At 29.6% G+C, this 18,230-nt stretch overlaps 1 protein-coding gene across 4 annotated transcripts in view; it reads right to left on the bottom strand.

Annotated features, from left to right (window-relative positions):
* The window catches only part of LOC142324169 (uncharacterized), a 28,450-nt gene extending 26,853 nt beyond the window's left edge, over positions 1 to 1,597 (bottom strand). Inside the window, exon 1 of one of the 4 annotated variants that reach the window (XM_075364901.1) lies at positions 1,004 to 1,244. Coding sequence is in view for 3 of the 4 variants with exons in the window: in XM_075364897.1 (XP_075221012.1) it covers positions 1,251 to 1,367 (117 nt within the window). In the remaining variant the exon portion in view is untranslated. The other 3 variants (XM_075364897.1, XM_075364900.1, XM_075364898.1) reach the window with 3 other exon arrangements.
* Between the last annotated feature and the right edge of the window lie 16,633 nt (positions 1,598 to 18,230).

An 18,230-nucleotide genomic window follows, 5' to 3' on the forward strand; every position in this document is an offset into this window, starting at 1 on the left:
CTGTATTAATTAGTCAAGGTTAGCGAGTGAAGCAAGTGTAGGTTAAGATTGATTAAATTATGTTTATAAAATAAATAAATATAAATGGTTATGAAAATGGTAATATAATGGTTACATCAGATGACCCAAAACTTTGAAATTTACTGGTCGACGGGCTAATACATAAGTAAGTACTCAATTATAATTATTACACTACAATTTAGCAAGCATGTTTATACTTATCTGATTATATAATATTGTACTGCACATGCTGTTTGAGATTAATTTTTTAAATGACATTGGTACATCATAGTTATCTGAGCAGTGCTGTACCGTTATTGTAACTACTATAAAGAATCATTACTGATCTTCCTGTGAATAAGTTTGAATTGCATTTGTTTCAACGTTTTGGTATTTTACGACAACATAAACTGTTTAAAAATTTTTTTAAATGTAAAGTCACTGTCTATGAATTTCAAAAATATTTTTCCCATATTTCGGGAGGAAAATAAATGGAGAGTGAATAACCGTATTTCAGATATGGGGGGAAAATGTTATACTACACTTTTCAAACCTAGAACCAGATTTCCTGGTGACGAGACCTAGAACAGTTTTTCTCAATATCTAGCACCGAATTACGACTGACTTACTTTGATAGCATCCAAATAGACCTGTAATTAATCTACAGGTCACTGATGTATGATAAATTGCACTTACTAAAAACGAAACATAATCTAACATTTGACACATAAAGTAAAGATAGGAAACATATTTTACGTGTTGTACTGATATATAATCGCAAGTTCTGGTTGACAATGTTAAACCACGACAAAAAAATATTAAGAAATTTATTAAGAAAAATTTTATTTTCACATAAGAGCACTGAATTTAGACTACTTTGTAACTGCAAAATAAAAACTTTGAACTAGCCCCTGAAAGTGAAACTTACAAGATAAAAATGTAGCAATGCTACAATTATAAAACTTAGTTTAGAATACAGTAAGTAAAAAGCAGAAGTACTTACAACGATCAATATTATTTTCAGAAAAAAACCAACAAAAATAATCGTAAAAAGACAAAGTATCCAACCGCTTAGACCGTAAGCAACGTAACCTCACATTACAAACATTCATCGACTCAGAATAATACCAACACGCTAGAACTAACTTAAAAAATTACTGAAGCATGCTAAATAATAAAATACTTTTTAAAAGAAATTAAATACTACAAATGAAACAGATTTATAATAAATATCCCGCAGGAAACATTACCAAACTGCTAAATACATTCAACGACTTTGTTTTCGCTATAATTTCTTTTATTGAATACAAGCTATGCATTCTGAAATCAGGTTTTTTATAGCCTCCAGGACCCCCATATTTTTTCATATGATGAGAAGAAACAGTAATTTTGTGGCGTGTAAAAATTCCATGCCTGACCGCGATGTTACGCTACCAATCGCGCCATGGAGCATGAGCATAGTAAACAGTATGTGAAATTATAGGCTACATGAGAAAACACTTTTTAAACCTTGGATCAAAACTACTTTTATTTTAACAATTGACTATGTAACATTTCTTAACCAGTAACTCAAAAACGTTAGTCTCGAAATAGTTTTAAGGTTATTACCAACGAGTTTAATACAAAAAAACTACCCTAACATTAAAAATCATTTAACTATAACAGTTTTTAATACGAAAATATTTTAACTGAACTTTCTGTGGAAAATTCACTAGCTTTAAGTTATCATCATCATTTTTCTTTGCCAGCAGTCTCTTTGGTGACTTCTTCACCGCTTCTTTCAATTCACCAAGCGAGATTCGGACTATGTAGTAGGTGATGACTTTAAGTAACAAATCATATAAAGGGAATGATTATAACAAAATTTTTTATCGCCTCTTTAATAATTGTAGTACAGCAATTGTGGTGCACAGTTACTATACAGCAGATTTGTGCAATAGTCATAGCCTATGAAATGAAGTAAAACAATATAATACCAAAATCATCCTAAAAGATATTTTAGGATGTGCTAATAAATGTATTAGAACTATGTTTTTTTACTAAAATATTTCAAGGCAAAACACAATCATCATAAATCTTATGAGGGATGATTGTAAAAAAATATTAAACAGTACTAAATATTTATTTAAAAGTATTTTAGAAATTAAGTATTTTATTCCAACAAATTACTATACTATTAGAAATGTTCAGTCTTCTATTTTTAAGTAGGTTGTGTATGTTGGAATCAGTATTACGCTGAATGTTTCTCATCGATTCTTGTTTATTACATTGTGTTTATGAAATTTCTTGTTCACTGTTATTAATGAACACCTGTTTTCTTTTGAAGCTACAGAATATATTACTAGATAAAATCATTATAAGTTGTGTCAAATGATAGTAAATAACATGTATAGATTTTATATACTTAGAAAAGGCATTTGATAACATAGACTGGAATAAAATGTTCAACATTTTTAAAAATTTAGGGTTCAAGCATAGAGATGGAAGAACAATCACTAATATTTATAGGAACCAAACCGCAACAATAATAATTGAACATAAGAAAGAAGCTGTAATAAAAGAGAGTCCGACAAGGATGTTTCAATCCCTATTATTTTCTAATCTTTTTTATACTTATAATCTTTATTTGGCAGCGATGATGGTGATGATAATAATGCGTTCCTGATTTTCAAAACTAGTGATTAAATTCTGTTTAGAGATCAATGTATAGTACACTGGCTTTCTTCCATGTATATCCTTATCTCTCTTATGCTTGAAATTAGAAATGTGATGTCTCAGTACCAAAGTACTGTGAAAATTAATTGGGAGAAGGTAAAAATATACTCTTTTTCAAAAAAAAAAAAAGCTTTTATTCATTCTATGCCTTTATATGCACTGATAAATACGTGTATTAGTATGAAGTATGTACTCCTTTAGCAGAAATGATCTCTTGAAGACATTTTAAAATCAACTCCATTAGATTAGTGTACATATTCTTGACATCATCATCGTGAAACCACACTTTTATAGCATTCGTTATTATGCGTTCTTTTGTCAGTCCATCTTACCTAAACATCTCTTTAAAATATTCCACATGTTCTCAATAGGATTTAAATCTGATGAATTTCCAGGCTGATCAAGGGCATTAATTTGATTTTACAGCAAGAAAGTCTTGACCGATTTTGAATTATGATAAGGCGCTAAGTCATGTTGAAATGTCCTGTCAAACGTTTGCATAAATGGAACAATTCTACTTCATAATATTTCTATGTACTTGGTTGAATTCATTATACCTTGAACAGGAACTAAACTTCTACTTTCATTTGTTACAAAAATATCCCAAAATATCTGTTTGATATGGTGTTTTACAGTTTGTTGGATGTACTCAAAGTTTCACTGTTACCTCAGCTCATGACATTTGCTTTGTAACCTTGCACAAATAATTAAGTTCATCACTAAAAAATAACTTCTTCCGGTCGTCATAAGTTCATTATTTTCTCCATCCTAGAAGTTAAAAATTATTTTTTTCATTGGTCTACTTGCCTTCTGGCTGGCTTCCAGAAGTCTACAGCGTACAGTTGAACTACTAACATCAAAACCAGTTGCCAATAAATCTCTTCTAAGATTTGAGCTTGTTTTCCTTGGATTAAATTCACTATTTCTTACTAGAATTTTATAAGTTCTTGGAGACTGTTTGCGCCTGCATTTTCCTACCCTTTTTGGAAATGATGATCCAAATTCTTTGAATGGTGTCAGAATTCTTTATATACTTCATTTTCCACACCAACTGCAGAAGTGATATCTTTCACTCCCATAGAAATGTGATCTTTAGAGTAATAATTTTTGCACACTTCCTCAGAGAAATATACATTTTTACTTCTTTGTACAGCGTACAAGAAAGTACTTTGATCACAAAATATTTCGCTTTTCAGATTTCAAGGGAAATATCCATTTTGACTAGTTTTGGCATGACGTTTGTACATATGTATCTCCCATAACTTGAAAACGATTAACCATACCAATGTTGAAATTTTGTATTTAGGACTGTTGTAACATCTAGTTGTGCAACTCCCCTATTCACTGCAATTGACTGGACCAAAAGTATACAAAAAAAGTCCAAAATCCAAATAAATTTGGATTTTGGGCTTTTTCTCAACCGCAATAATAAATCCTCATTGAGAGCTTCTCAATGATATAAGTGGTACTTATTTTCATTGGTTCCACAATTATAGAAAATAAAATTTTCATTAATGAAATATTTGGATCTTAGACTTCATCTCCTTTTTTTTAATTTAAATACAGAGCGATTCAAAGAAAATATTTTGAAAGTTGTGTTGGTAGGCGATTGGTACCACTTGATAAATGGCGCCAGCCTCTCTAACCTAACCTACCATTTAGTTGTCATGGATCCTTGGAGTGGTGCGCAACGTGCATTTGCTATCTAATTATTATTATTATTATTATTATTATTATTATTATTATGCTTTTACGGCCAACATGGGACCACTTAAGTCAATTTTAGTTGGATCTTTTCTGAGAAAAGCGTGTTATTTTACTCTTCTGAGCTGCCCAGTATTTCTTCATCCGTTTAGATCTTGCTTTCTCTTCTTCATCCGTAAACACCCTCTTCGTTGTATTTTGTCGTTTGTCTGTCTTTTGTTTAAATCTAATGCTTTTGTCTTTTAGCTTTGTAATTTTTCCAGTTTTATTCTGTAGGTCAGTCAGGGAAATTCCCAATTCTTTCATATCTTCTCTAATTTCTTTGATCCATCCTACTTCTAGCTTTTGGAACCAAAGCTTTTCAATGATATTTCTTGACAGTCATGTTTCCGTTGTCCTTATAAGATGACCGAAGAAAGAGATTATTTTTTTCCGCATAGTATCAGTAACAGGCTCTATTTCTCGATACACCACCTCATTTGGCACAATCCACCATTGGCCTTCTTTTTGGTGTTTTTTATTGATACACGTTCTGACAATTCTCCTCTCTATTTTCAGAATTTTTTCAATTCGGTTTTTCTGAGTGATTTTGAAAAGGGTCTCGCTTCCGTAGGTGACTACTGCCTGTACTACAGTTTTATAATGTTTAAGTTTTGTTTTAGCAGAAAGGCATTTTTTGTTATATGTTGACAGAGTTAATTTTTGGGATTTAATCATTTTATTTGTCCTGTTTTGCCATGTCACTTTTTCATTTAAATTATAAGTTATTATTTCCCCTAGATATTTAAATTGTTTTACTAATTTAATTTTCTGATTGTTTACCGTAATGTGCTCTATTACCAGAGGATCTATGGCCATTAGTTCAGTTTTTTCGAAAGAGATATGAAGCCCTATATTTGGTGCTAGGTTTTGAAGGCTCATGATTTGTGTTTTGGCTTCTTGAATATTATTTGCTAAAAGAGCGAGGTCATCTTCAAATCCCAGGCGATTTAGTGCGATGGAGTTTTTCTTAGTACCCATTTTTATATTTTTGGGATTTATTTCATACCATTTTCTCATGACAAATTCGAGGGCACAGTTAAAAAGGAGTGGTGAGAGGCCGTCTCCTTGCCTCAATCCAGTTTTTATGTAGAAGGGTTGAGAGAGTTCACCTCTGAATTTCACTCTGGACTGGGTATTGGTTAAAGTTAATTTTATCATGTTTACGAGTTTAGGGTGAAGGCCCAGGTTTCTCAGAATATTCAGCATGGATGGTCGGTGTATACAATCATAGGCTCTTTTAAAGTCGACGAAGGTGATTATTAGTTGTTTTTTCCGTCTTTTATATAAGTCCATCATAAGTTTTAGGGATATTATTTGCTCCGGGCAATCTCTCCATGGCCTAAATCCCCCTTGGTATTCCCCAAGTTCCAGTTCAAGTTGGTCTTTGCATCGGTTGTATATGATTCTCGACAGGATTTTGTATGTGCAATCCAGGAGAGATATGCCTCTGTAGTTTTCTGGATTAGTTTTATCCCCTTTTTTATGTAATGGATGAATGAGGGCTGTGGTCCAGTGTTCTGGAAGTTTTTCTTCGTTCCATATTTTCACGAGGCATAGATGTAGGGAAGTTTTGACTGAATAAACTGATGAATGTTTCCAGAGTTCTGCGAAAAGCTGGTCTTTTCCGCTTGCTTTGTAGTTTTTTATTTCATTTAAGGCTGCGAGAACTTCTTGAATTGTTGGCGGGTTGATATTTACCGGTGAAGTTTTAACTGGAGTTTCAGTGTCAATCTCAAAAAGCTCTGGGGAGTCGTCACAGTTGAGGAGTCTATTGAAGGTTTCTGCCAAAATTTCAGCATTTTCTTTATTGGTGTGGGCCATATTTCCTTTTTTACTCTCAGCATAAGGGTGGGTGGTTCATATCTTTGAAGAGCCTGACCAAAAATTTTATAATAGTCTCGGGAGTTAGTTTTCTTGGAACTTTCTTCTATTTGCTGAATCAAGTTATTTGGGCTTGTCGTTTGGTTCCTCTTATAATTTTCTGAGTTATTTTCCTTTGTTTGGTGAATTCACGGTTAGATTCTTCAGTTTTCTGGGTTTGGTGGTTGATCCAAGCCCGGTGTCGATCTTTGAATGCTTTCACATTCTTCATTCCACCATTGGTGTTTTTTTCTTGGGTTTGTAGGGGCTAGTTCTTCAGCTATTTCTTTCAGTTGGGATGTCAGTTCTTTTAAATTATTAGGTAATTTGATTTTTTTTTTGTTTCTTCAAAGATGGCATTGTTTATTAATATATATTGTTTAAAAATATATGTATATATATATATATATATGTATATATATATATATATATATATATATATATTAGATAGCAATCCCAACCTAAAAACAAAAGAGCTTATGATCCACATAAATTAATAAACAATGCCATCTTTGAAGAAACAAAAAAAAAAATCAAATTACCTAATAATTTAAAAGAACTGACATCCCAACTGAAAGAAATATATATTAGTTTATTGTGGCATCTGAAAGGATGTTTAATACTTAGATTAAAATGTAATAATTTGGCGTTAAGAGACTGCAGAGTTAGTTAAAATTAAAATATTTTGAATGGAAGAGTTAATTTATTTTTTATTTATAAGGCCTCAGTGCTTGTTTTGTCATATATTATTTTCTTTAAAAAACAATGTGTTAATTCTTCTATTAAATAAGAAGTTTTAATTTTATATTATCAAATTTCAACCCACTGGATTGGTCTAGTGATGAACTTGTCATTGAAAATCAGCTGATTTCAAAGTCAATAGTTCTGAGGTTAAAATTCTAGTAAAGGCAGTTACTTTTATACGGATTTGAATACTATATCGTGGATACTGGTGTTCTGTGGTGGTTGGATTTCAATTAACCACACATCTCAAGAATGGTCAACCTGAAGCTGTACAAGACACTTCATTTACATTCATACATATCATCCTCATTCATCCTTTGAAGTAATACCTAAACTGTAATTCCCAGAGGCTGAACAGAATAAAGAAAAGTATTATCAAATTTAACTTGTGGTAGTTTTATTTCTGGATTGATGCTTTATCTAATTCTATCAAGATAAATTCTTTTGGGCGTTTATTTGTATGTTTCTTATATTTATTTTTTTTTTTTTTTTGTTTCAGATTTAATAAAATTATGTATTTGTCAAATAAAAAATTCTTGTATAAGTCATATGAAACATGTTTACTGATAATGGCTACTATAATAAATTAATATTTTTTTTTATTATGGAGATTATTGTTTGAAAGTTAATACGGTAATTATCAACAACAAAATAATTTCAGAGATGTACCTGTTACGAACAGTTTAAACATGGACTAATAATAATAATAAATCCATTTATATATGGTTTAAACAAAAAAAAAAACTGTGAGTAGTAACTTTATATATATTTCATTTTAATATTAATGATTTTTTTGTTAATACTACTCTAAAAATCCATTAATTTTTCATTCATTTTTTTTTTTTTTTTTTTGCTGTTATTCCATTTTACAAAGGATAAACAATAGAATTATTTGTGAATACAAGACAGAAAATTTTTGTTTGTTTTGACAATTGTAATTAAAGCTTTACTGTGAATCACTTATGAGATATATAATAATATAATAGCTGATAGGAATTGTTCTCTTTTGTGTTAACAGAGTATTTTCAGGATCCTTTTTGATAATGAAGAAATTTGGTGAATTAAATTATAATAAGTGTAAATTAATTCATCATGACATCTAAGTTTAGTCTGCTGTGCTTTTTAATATAATAATTTGCCTGCGATATAAGTCACATAAGCAGACAGTTATCACTCTGTTAAGGGGCCATTAAGAAATTGCCTCAGCCTAAGAGATAAATCCAGAATTTTATCAAAGACAAAGCTCAAAGATGTAATCGATATCCATGGAATCTATTTGAGGAATAAGGGATTCCAATCAAGGAATCTAGTTCACAATAATTAATATTTTTATGTCTCTGAAGGAGTCATAACTCAACAGACAACCTGACATGACACATATCTATTTCCAAAAAAAAACGCTGAGCCAATCTTAATAAAAACTGAACATCAATAGTTAGGCTTTCTGAGGAAAATGGATATTTTAATGGTTTTCCTGATGCCTTTCCCACAAAAATTATTGCATACCAGCATGAAGCTGACTAAAATATCGCTGATATTCAGCCCTGAAATTGGTCCTTTCACTTTGTTCATCACATTGACTGGTTGTATAGTGCCATCATATATCTAAAGAAATAACTTTATATGGTATCACTTGTATAGCACAGAAGTCACAGATCAGGAATTTACAATGTAATGACTTGTTCAACCACTTCTTCATTCTATTTAGTGCTGGTAAAGGAGCAATTGATGAAAGACATGATGATATTGCTGTTTCCAACTGTGAGATGTGATTTGCAATTCATTTTTTGTGAGCAAACTTACAGTTAAACTAAAATCTGTAGATTATAATCTCATGTTTATACTAATATTATGAGTGACATAGTCATGGTGCCAGAAAATCATGAAGAACAGCTGAACATTGATTTGTAATCAAGAATTATCTTAAACCCGATTGATATTTAAATATTTATTTTAAAAAACGATAGAGGAACTGGAGCTGTTATGATAATTTTTTTTTTATTTCTAGTTACTTAGGAAGAAATTGTACTTTGAAAAAATAAATCAATAAAATAATTACAATCATTTTTATACGTCATTTGCCGTAAATGATTGAATGCGACAAGATACGAGATGCATGTCCCACAAAATAGCATCGGCATTCTCAAGAAAAAAGCATTTCATGTTGAGCTTAGTAAGGAAAGTGATGACTGAAACAATTGCCTATCATCTTCTTCACAGAGTAGGCCAAGCCCACTAAAACGCAGAAAATCTTTCAGCTCTACAAGCAACACCTTCACTCCGTTCACCATTAGAACTGGTCGTGTATGAAAATCATTATTCTTAATGAAATAGAAAGCAATTGTACCTCTTACCTCTTTTGTTCTTTATATGCATCACTACATTGTGATTGTGACAGATTATGTAATTCAATAACTGAAGATAAAACTTCTGCTAGGTCAAAGAAAATTATTCGTGAAATGTACCTCACAGTTGGGAACAGTAACATCATGTGTTTCATCGACTACTCTTTTACCAGTATTAAATGAATGAACATATAATTAGATTACGCATAGCAGATTGACGTTAGCGCATTATATACTTTGCTTCTATTTATTAAAAATGTAATTAATTCGTATAATCTAATATCATTGCAGATGTAAAATAGTTAATAAAAATTATTTGTTTTAAATAATTAAATTTAAATAAAACATTGTTTAAATTTAAACATATTGTCAAACATTGAAATAACACTGTAGACGCAAAATTTGTATCTAACATGTTACACAACTTTCCTCACTATAATTTGGGTGCTGATCTCCAATATGCCATTGAAATTGTGTTACTATGTAAAGGTTTTACATAAATCATAAATTTGTAATGTTTTTTTTATAATAAATTCATTTTGATCAACTACTTATTACAATAATTTCTGTATTTTTACTTTTAAACAGTACGCACACATGCTTAATAAAGAAAAAATAAATAAAGTATGTGTGCATTGTATCATGGAAGTAGATATGTATATCATACAGACATCTGTTGTTGCCTACTACAGAGCTTAAAATTTCAACTTCAATTGTCTATGTTGTGTTCACACAGTTATTAGTGTTTTGCTATATTTTCATAAATTCTTTATAATACTGAAGAGATTTTTTTCTCATTTTTATTTGCTACATGGCCTCTAAAAAGTTGGTGGATGCTTAAATCATCCAGATAATTATTTTTACATTAGAGGTAAATGTACGCATAAATTTCAAAGAAAAACTTATTTCTGAATCGATAAAAACTGCCTGTTAATTTTGATTGCACACTCAGGGATCAAGATAAAATCTGGGTGCCTCATGTTATTTTTATATCGTGCTCAGTAACTGAACGGTTCAACAGGAAACTACGAGCCCTGTTATTTATCATGCATTAGCTGCATGGAAGTCCTTCAGAGACATTGTTGGTGTTTTTTAGGAAACAGAAAAGATGAAAACTATGTTTATGGTTAATAAGCTGTTAAAAAACTACAAATATTTAGTACGTAGGATGTCATTAAAAATTCATTTCCTACAGTCTCACCTAGACTTTTTTCCTGAAAATTTGTGCTCTGTCAGTGATGAGCAGGTAGACCGTTTCCGTCAGAATCACTACAAAGAAAGATGGGACGCTAGAATGATTGACGACTGTTGTTGGTTTTTATTTAGAGAAACTGATAAAACATCGTATAAGCGAGAAAATATTTGTAAACTTATTTTTAAAATTTAGTTCCAATGATTTAATCGTTTAAAAACTCTATTGAATATATTTCAATTCATCTGTATTTGAATAACAAAAACTTAGCCGATTTAAAAAAATTATAAATGAATACACAAAAATAATAACTTTTTTCAAATATTGGTATGACACTGATTATCCATTTATTGGTAAATAAATCGTATGTATCTAAAAATGCAATGTATTACACAAAATTTTATAAGTTTTGAATTCAGCACCCAATATTTGTTAAAATCACCATGCTAATTCTAGATGTGTTTTTTTTGCTGCGGTTTAAAAATTCTATTAAGACATTTACAGTACTTACGTTTTATTCAATCCAGATTTGAAACTACGGTTGATAGTCACTTTAACTAAAATTTTCTTTATCTTCCATAACCATTTTCCGCTTTCAATATTATATTTGAGAATCAGTAACCATTTTTTTTTGTCACAGCTTCCATGAATTTAAAAGTACTCCCAGTACAGCACCTACAACTCAAAATCACTTGGCAAAAAGATTAGTAATGCACTTAATATGAACTGTTAATTTTTTTTTTTTTTTTTTTTTGTTTTGCGTAGGAGGAGGAAAAAGCTTTATCAGCCACCGTCTGCGCCCGCAACAGACGGTAGTGTCGGACTCTCACCGACTAAAAAACCTCCCCCTTAGGGAGGAGGACCCTATTAGGGATTGGGATCGCGGACGCCACTTAACTAACTAATAATAGAATAATATCTACGTTGTACCTGAAAAAAAAAATACACAGCATATACAAAATTTAAATCTATTTTCATAAACTTAATTTACACTGCTTATCTAAGTAATTTTAATGTAAAATTTATGTTGAACCTGAAATAGAAACATACACAAAAATAGACATAAAAAATTCCCTAAAGGAAAGTTCCTATCAGGGGATCCTACTAGGACTAGTCATTGGGATCGCGGATGCGACTTAACTAACTAATAATAAAATAAAATCTATGTTGTACCTGAAAAAACATACACAGCATATACAAGATTTATATCTATTTTCATAAAACTTAATTTACACTCCTTATCTAAGTAATTTTAATGTAAAATTTATGTTGAACCTGAAATAGAAACATACACAAAAATAGACATAAAAAATTCCCTAAAGGAAAGTTCCTATCAGGGGACCCTATTGGGACTAGGCACCTACCGCGATTTTATAAGAATATTATACTATCAACTTAAAAACTACACAACTTATTTTTAACATGAAAATTTATAATATTAAACAATAATAACAAAAGTAAGTACCTTTAGTAGAAAATTATCTTACAATAAAAGGGAATACCACAATGTAAGGAGGGCCACTTACATGGCAGTTCTCCCTTAGAATATTAAATGAACCGTTGAGTTACCTGAAACAAAAGAAAATAAGACAAATTCAATTAGCGGTTGTGAAATTAATATAGTTTTGTTTTAATTATTAAATTCATTTCATGTATGATATCATTGAACTTTTTCTAACAAAAATATTTATTAGGAATGATTAGGTGGACCATTTTTACTCCTTAAATATTTAACCTGAGGTAGAAGGATTTATATAGACATTTTTTTACAGAAATAGAATGGCTAGCTAGGTAAGTACACAAGAAAAGCTATACCCTCCTCCAGACTAGATAGATACAAAGAACACTGAATTTTTTACAGACCCCGCATCGTTAGATATCCATTGAAAAATCATTGAAAAACACCCTTTTAATAGATCAAGGTAAAAGAAAATAAAGGAAAAAAGTGGAAGTTAGAAGGTTAGAAAGGAATAATCCACAGAATATTGCTAAACAAGACAACTTGCTCAAAAAAATTCTAAGCCCCTTTTAAGGTAGCAAGGATTCCTCTCGTACAAGATTAGAGTGCATTACCAAGAACAGATGCAAAAACATTATTCTGAATTAAGGTTCACTGATGTAGATGGTAACAAATCTATATCGCATCCAGGAATTTGTGTTATATGAACCTACTTGGCCGAGCTAAAATTTTCAGCTAAGAATAATGTTGAATGGTAACAAAATTCGATACAGGATATCGGTATACCACCTGATCCTTTTACTAATTTTTATATTATTTTTTTTTTAAATCATACTTAATATTTTTATAGAATGAAATGCATCATTTATTTTCTTATTATTTTTTACAATTTTATATAGGTTTCCACTTGCTTTGATTGCTCTGGTATTTAAAATTAATTAAATATTTATGTGCCATCTACTTTATAAGTATATTCTACAAATTTTGACAAAGAGGTGCAAGCATGGTTTCATTAAATTTTCATTTAATGAAAATTTAATGTAATAAAAATAGAATTTAATACATACTGGAAATACAAGGTACTACAAAAAACAGTCTGTGGAAATTAATATGGCAAGTTTAACTTATCTAATTACTGTGTTTTGGTGGTTTATATTTCAAATAAAATATTTATCAGAGACAAATTAGGCATTGACCAGATACTGGCATTTCTTGATATGTAACGCTATTAAGTTTCTTTTCTTAAATATACTGTTGTTTCCTTTATTGCATTTATGTTGTAATTTGCCACACAAAATTTCTGTGTTTCGTATGACATTTAATGACAGCTCTACCTAAATTTCTTTTAAATTTAGAAATAAAAGTAACTACAGTATCAAAAGAGAAAGTTACCTATCAATGATATAAACTGGAGTCTAAACTAATGGCCTGACCCTCTCTTTTTCTGTTTAGCCTCTGGAACCACCATAAGGTATTACTTCAGAAAATGATATGTATGAATGCAAATTAAGTGTAGTTTTGTTCAGTCTCGCATCGACTATTCCTGAAATGTGTGGTTAATTGAAACCCTACCGTGAAAGAACACTAATATCCACAATCTAGTATTCAAATCCATTTAAAAGTCTTTACTAGGATTTGAACCTTAGAACTCTTGACTTTGAAATAATTTGACTTTCAATGACGAGTTAACCACTAGACTAGCCACAGTGGGCTAATGCCCTGACCTTGGCCCCTGGTACAAGGTAAGTGATAGTGGCTGGTTGAATTCACAGAGTGAGTATCTCCATTACTTGGTTGCTCTAACTGAAGCTAAACATTACATAAACGGATGGAGTCTTAACTAATACTAGTATTATCATGAAATTATATGGTGTAGTAAAGAATTAGTAGTACCTTAATATTTTACCATTTGGCAACACAGCTATACATTTATCGCCAAGGCTAATCCAAAGATCAAATCCATCGAGCAGCTGAAAGAATCGGTCGATCTGGTAGTCTGAAGAAATAGGATGCAGCATGAAGTGAAGAGTTGATGAGAAATTTATTGGAGATGTGGAATGTAATCTGGTAATCTGTATTATTTCTAGTCTCATTTTTATTTATAGTTTGTAAATTTTTGTAGTGAGGAAGATAACGTTAATTTCACACTTTGATGTTGATCGCACTTTATTTACACTAATCACTTTATTTACCCCATAATTTCAAAATATGTGAAAAATAAAATAATTACACACTAAAAACCAGAATCAGTACACACCTTTTTAATATGCAAGGCAAATATATTACATATAAAAATTATTAAATTTTGAAGTAATTTGGATTACTGTTATGCTAGATGGATTTTTTTCAAATAATCATTCTACTTAGGTTTTTACCACAAAAAAATGGTAATTTTTGCAACTAAGTTAATTTTTTTAATAAAAAAATATGCAAATAAAGTGAAATAATTTATTATGGCACCTCTAAAATCAGCTGACTCTGGTTTGAAAAAATTAAACTAACATGCAAGCATGCATCTTCTCTGAAGCAGGTTGGCTGAATGCAGATTGGCTGAATGCAGATTGGGGAAAGCAAAGGGATATTCAAAATTTAAAATATTTCAAATAAAATAAAAAATAAAAAATTCATAAAACTGTAATTAGATATAAATATGCTCTAACCTTCAATTTGATTAACACCTACAAAAAAATTTAAGAAAAAGCTTATGTAATATATATCAAATAAAAAAAAAAATTAAAAATAATCATATATTATATCCTACATGAACCAGATTTAAAAGCTGCATTTAATTAAGAAATTCTCTCTATATATTTACGTATTTTTTTAATTTCTTGAACTTATTTAAATGATTAATTTTGTCAATGTATTGAACAAAATTTAAATAATTTACAAAAAAGGTAATTTTAAAAAACCACTCATTAATATTTAAAATAAAATTTTATAAAGCAATTTAAAATAAAAAAAGGAATTTTTATGCGATTACATTTAAAATTAAAATATAAATTTAAATTATAAAATTTAATTTTATTATGAATTTAAATTGAGTTATAAAAGGAGGGTTCAGCCACTGATAGTGAAGTGTTGAGCTGAAAAGACAAAGAAACATATATATCAACCCCCCCCCCCCCCAATATATAGACACATTTATATACACAGCACCCCCCGACCGAAACCCGATGAACGATATCGGGATGATGAAATGAGGTAGCGACGCAGTTGACGCGGCACGAATGATTTATGCACCCGGCACTTGCGAAAACTATTCATTGCATACAACATAGATATTTACAATATCAGGATGTAATCAAGAATTATAATTAAAAATAATTGTGTATCATATTAGGTACCTGATAAGGTAAGATCTGAATAATACACCCGGAACTGTGTCAGAGCATATCAGATTTCCTAGCTGTTGAGTAACAATCTAAAATAATACACCCTGAACTGTGCCAAAGTATATCTGCAAATTTGCTATCTGTATATTTTTACTATTACATAATTTGAAACTGTATTTCTAAAAATGAAACCGAATTAGAAGATTGAACTAGGGAAATATATGAATTAACCAGAAGATTTTTTTTTTTAAATTTCAACAGAAATATATTTATGTATATTTTTACAATTACATAATTTGAAACTGTATTTCTAAAAATGAAACCGAATTAGAAGATTGAACTAGGGAAATATATGAATTAACCAGAAGATTTTTGTTTTAAAATTTCAACAGAAATATATTTATGTATATTTTTACAATTACATAATTTGAAACTGTATTTCTAAAAATGAAACCAAATTAGAAGATTGAACTAGGGAAATATATGAATTAACCAGAAGATTTTTGTTTTAAAATTTCAACAGAAATATATTATTGATTTGATGAAATATAACTTACGGTATTTTTCTATTATTTTCAATATTAAAAATAGAAGATTTTTCAAAGAAATCAGTTACTCAGAGAGTTTTTAATCATAATAAATTTACTTGTATTTTCCATATTTCTTTTTTTCCCTTTTGCACTTGTGCAGATGTATGCATTACCATCCAGACTTCTTAATTACCCCATTTAAGATTCTCTTAAGAATGCATTTTCACAGCATAATATGGCCAATCCTGGTTGGAATTAAAAAAAAGTCTATAATTTATATTATTGAAAAAAAGGTAAAGTTGCTAATGAATAGCAAATGGAATCAAGTTACGATTGATAACAATGCAAGTGAAAAGGGGGTAATAAATAATGCAAATACTAAATGTAATATTGAAGTTACCTTTATCTGTAGGATTATAGAAAAAAATTAAATCTTATTATTAAGTAATCCATAAGGAGGTCTTTTTTGATCAACGATATGTAATATAGGTACAAAGGAATTCTATATGTGAACAGCGGGGGATGCAGAATGATTAATAGCAGGTGACAGGTACCGATTAAATCACAAATTCGAATCTTGTATAAGAAAAGAGAAGGTGCTCGATTTCAGTTTTACACGGTTTGGAAAAATGGTTTATAAAAAATATACATTTATAGAAATAAACTAATAATTTCAGTGGATAACCACCGGGCAAGATATGGCATATACTCTAGACCACTAAACCCAGGGGGTTTTAGTGTATTTTTAGGTTTAATATTCCTGTAAAAGTTATCAAAGGTGTAATAGTGATGGGCCTTTTAAATAGAACTAAAATGATTCCTGACCGACATACTGTAATAGTTCCTTGATGTTTCAGGGCAGAAGACCTTTTTTATATGTTCAAATACTGTGTGACAGTGTCAAAAATAGATTTATGTAATGTTAGACGCTTTTAGAATACTTAGGGCAAGGTAGAAGATGTTTTTAAATGAAAGCTAAAAAAATCTGATGGCGTGTTGTATCTTTAAATTTATTTATATATATAGATAATTAAAGGGACATTTTGGATTTGATTTTATTGTTAAATATGATTATTTATTTAAGAAATTACTTCATATAATTATAAAAATAAAGGTGAATCCACAAAGAAAAATAAAACGAGAGACTGTTTTACATAAACAGATCTAATACGATTGAAAAAAGCCAATATTATGAATTAACAAATCACAAATTTCTATTTATTTTTTAAAACAGTCTTAAGTGGTTTATATACCCTCTTCCTTAAAATCAGTTATATTATAATTTAACCTCTCTGAAGACACAGTTCTAATTTAATACTTGAAAATCAAATTATATTACATTTAAATTTAGATATTCGACTCAAATACAGCAGAATGAATGATATACATAAAATACCCATCAACTAAACTTAAATTAGTGTAATTAATGTTAGTCAATGTTAGTAAAACAATTTTTTATTATAAATAAAAAGAACATGCAATTACAAACTACATGAAATTACTAGCTACATAACAAGTACATGCAATTACAAGCTACCTAATTATTTTATGTATATTATTCAAATTACTGTATACGAGCCAACAAAGCCGTGCAAACATAATTTGTATATGAAATATACATCGTAAAAAGATTTATCTCTCTCCAAAGAGGTTAAATTTAAATATTTAATTAAAAGGTTAGGAAACTAATGCTTATTAATATTTTTGAAAAATTGTATTTGCATTACATTAAAAAACAGAGAATTCACATAAAGAACAAAATTACAGTGTACTACTTGTTATTATGAAAATAAATGGAACCTTTACAGTATATGGTCATTTGACTATTTTCTTAAACGTATGAATATAAACTGGGATTGTATTTTTCTTCCTGTATGAAGTTTTACAAACGGCTATACATAAATTCAGTAAAATAATTGTAACTGAAAGAAAAAGCAGAGTAAAAAATTGTAAATGATTTCAATGAAGGAATTATTTGAAATAATTGGTTAACTTTTTTATATGAATGTGGTGACAAAAGAGATATATGACATTATTACATTAACCACTAAAGTATCTAACCTAACAAAGTTAAGAATTACATAAAAAATATATTAAAGCGTAGAATAAAATTCACTTAGAAGAAAAATGAGTAATTAAAAAAATGATGCCCTTATTTTTTCTTTCTACTTGGTCATCTGTATAATCAGAATAAATAAACAATATGCACCTGCTTGAAAATAATTTAAAAATACGATTAAACTTTTTTGATTTTATTACAGTATTCAGAAATTTGAGTGCCGGTTGGCAATTCACTACAAATGG

This window comes from Lycorma delicatula, chromosome 4 (assembly GCF_047948215.1).
Source record: "Lycorma delicatula isolate Av1 chromosome 4, ASM4794821v1, whole genome shotgun sequence".
Lineage (NCBI taxonomy): Eukaryota > Metazoa > Arthropoda > Insecta > Hemiptera > Fulgoridae > Lycorma > Lycorma delicatula.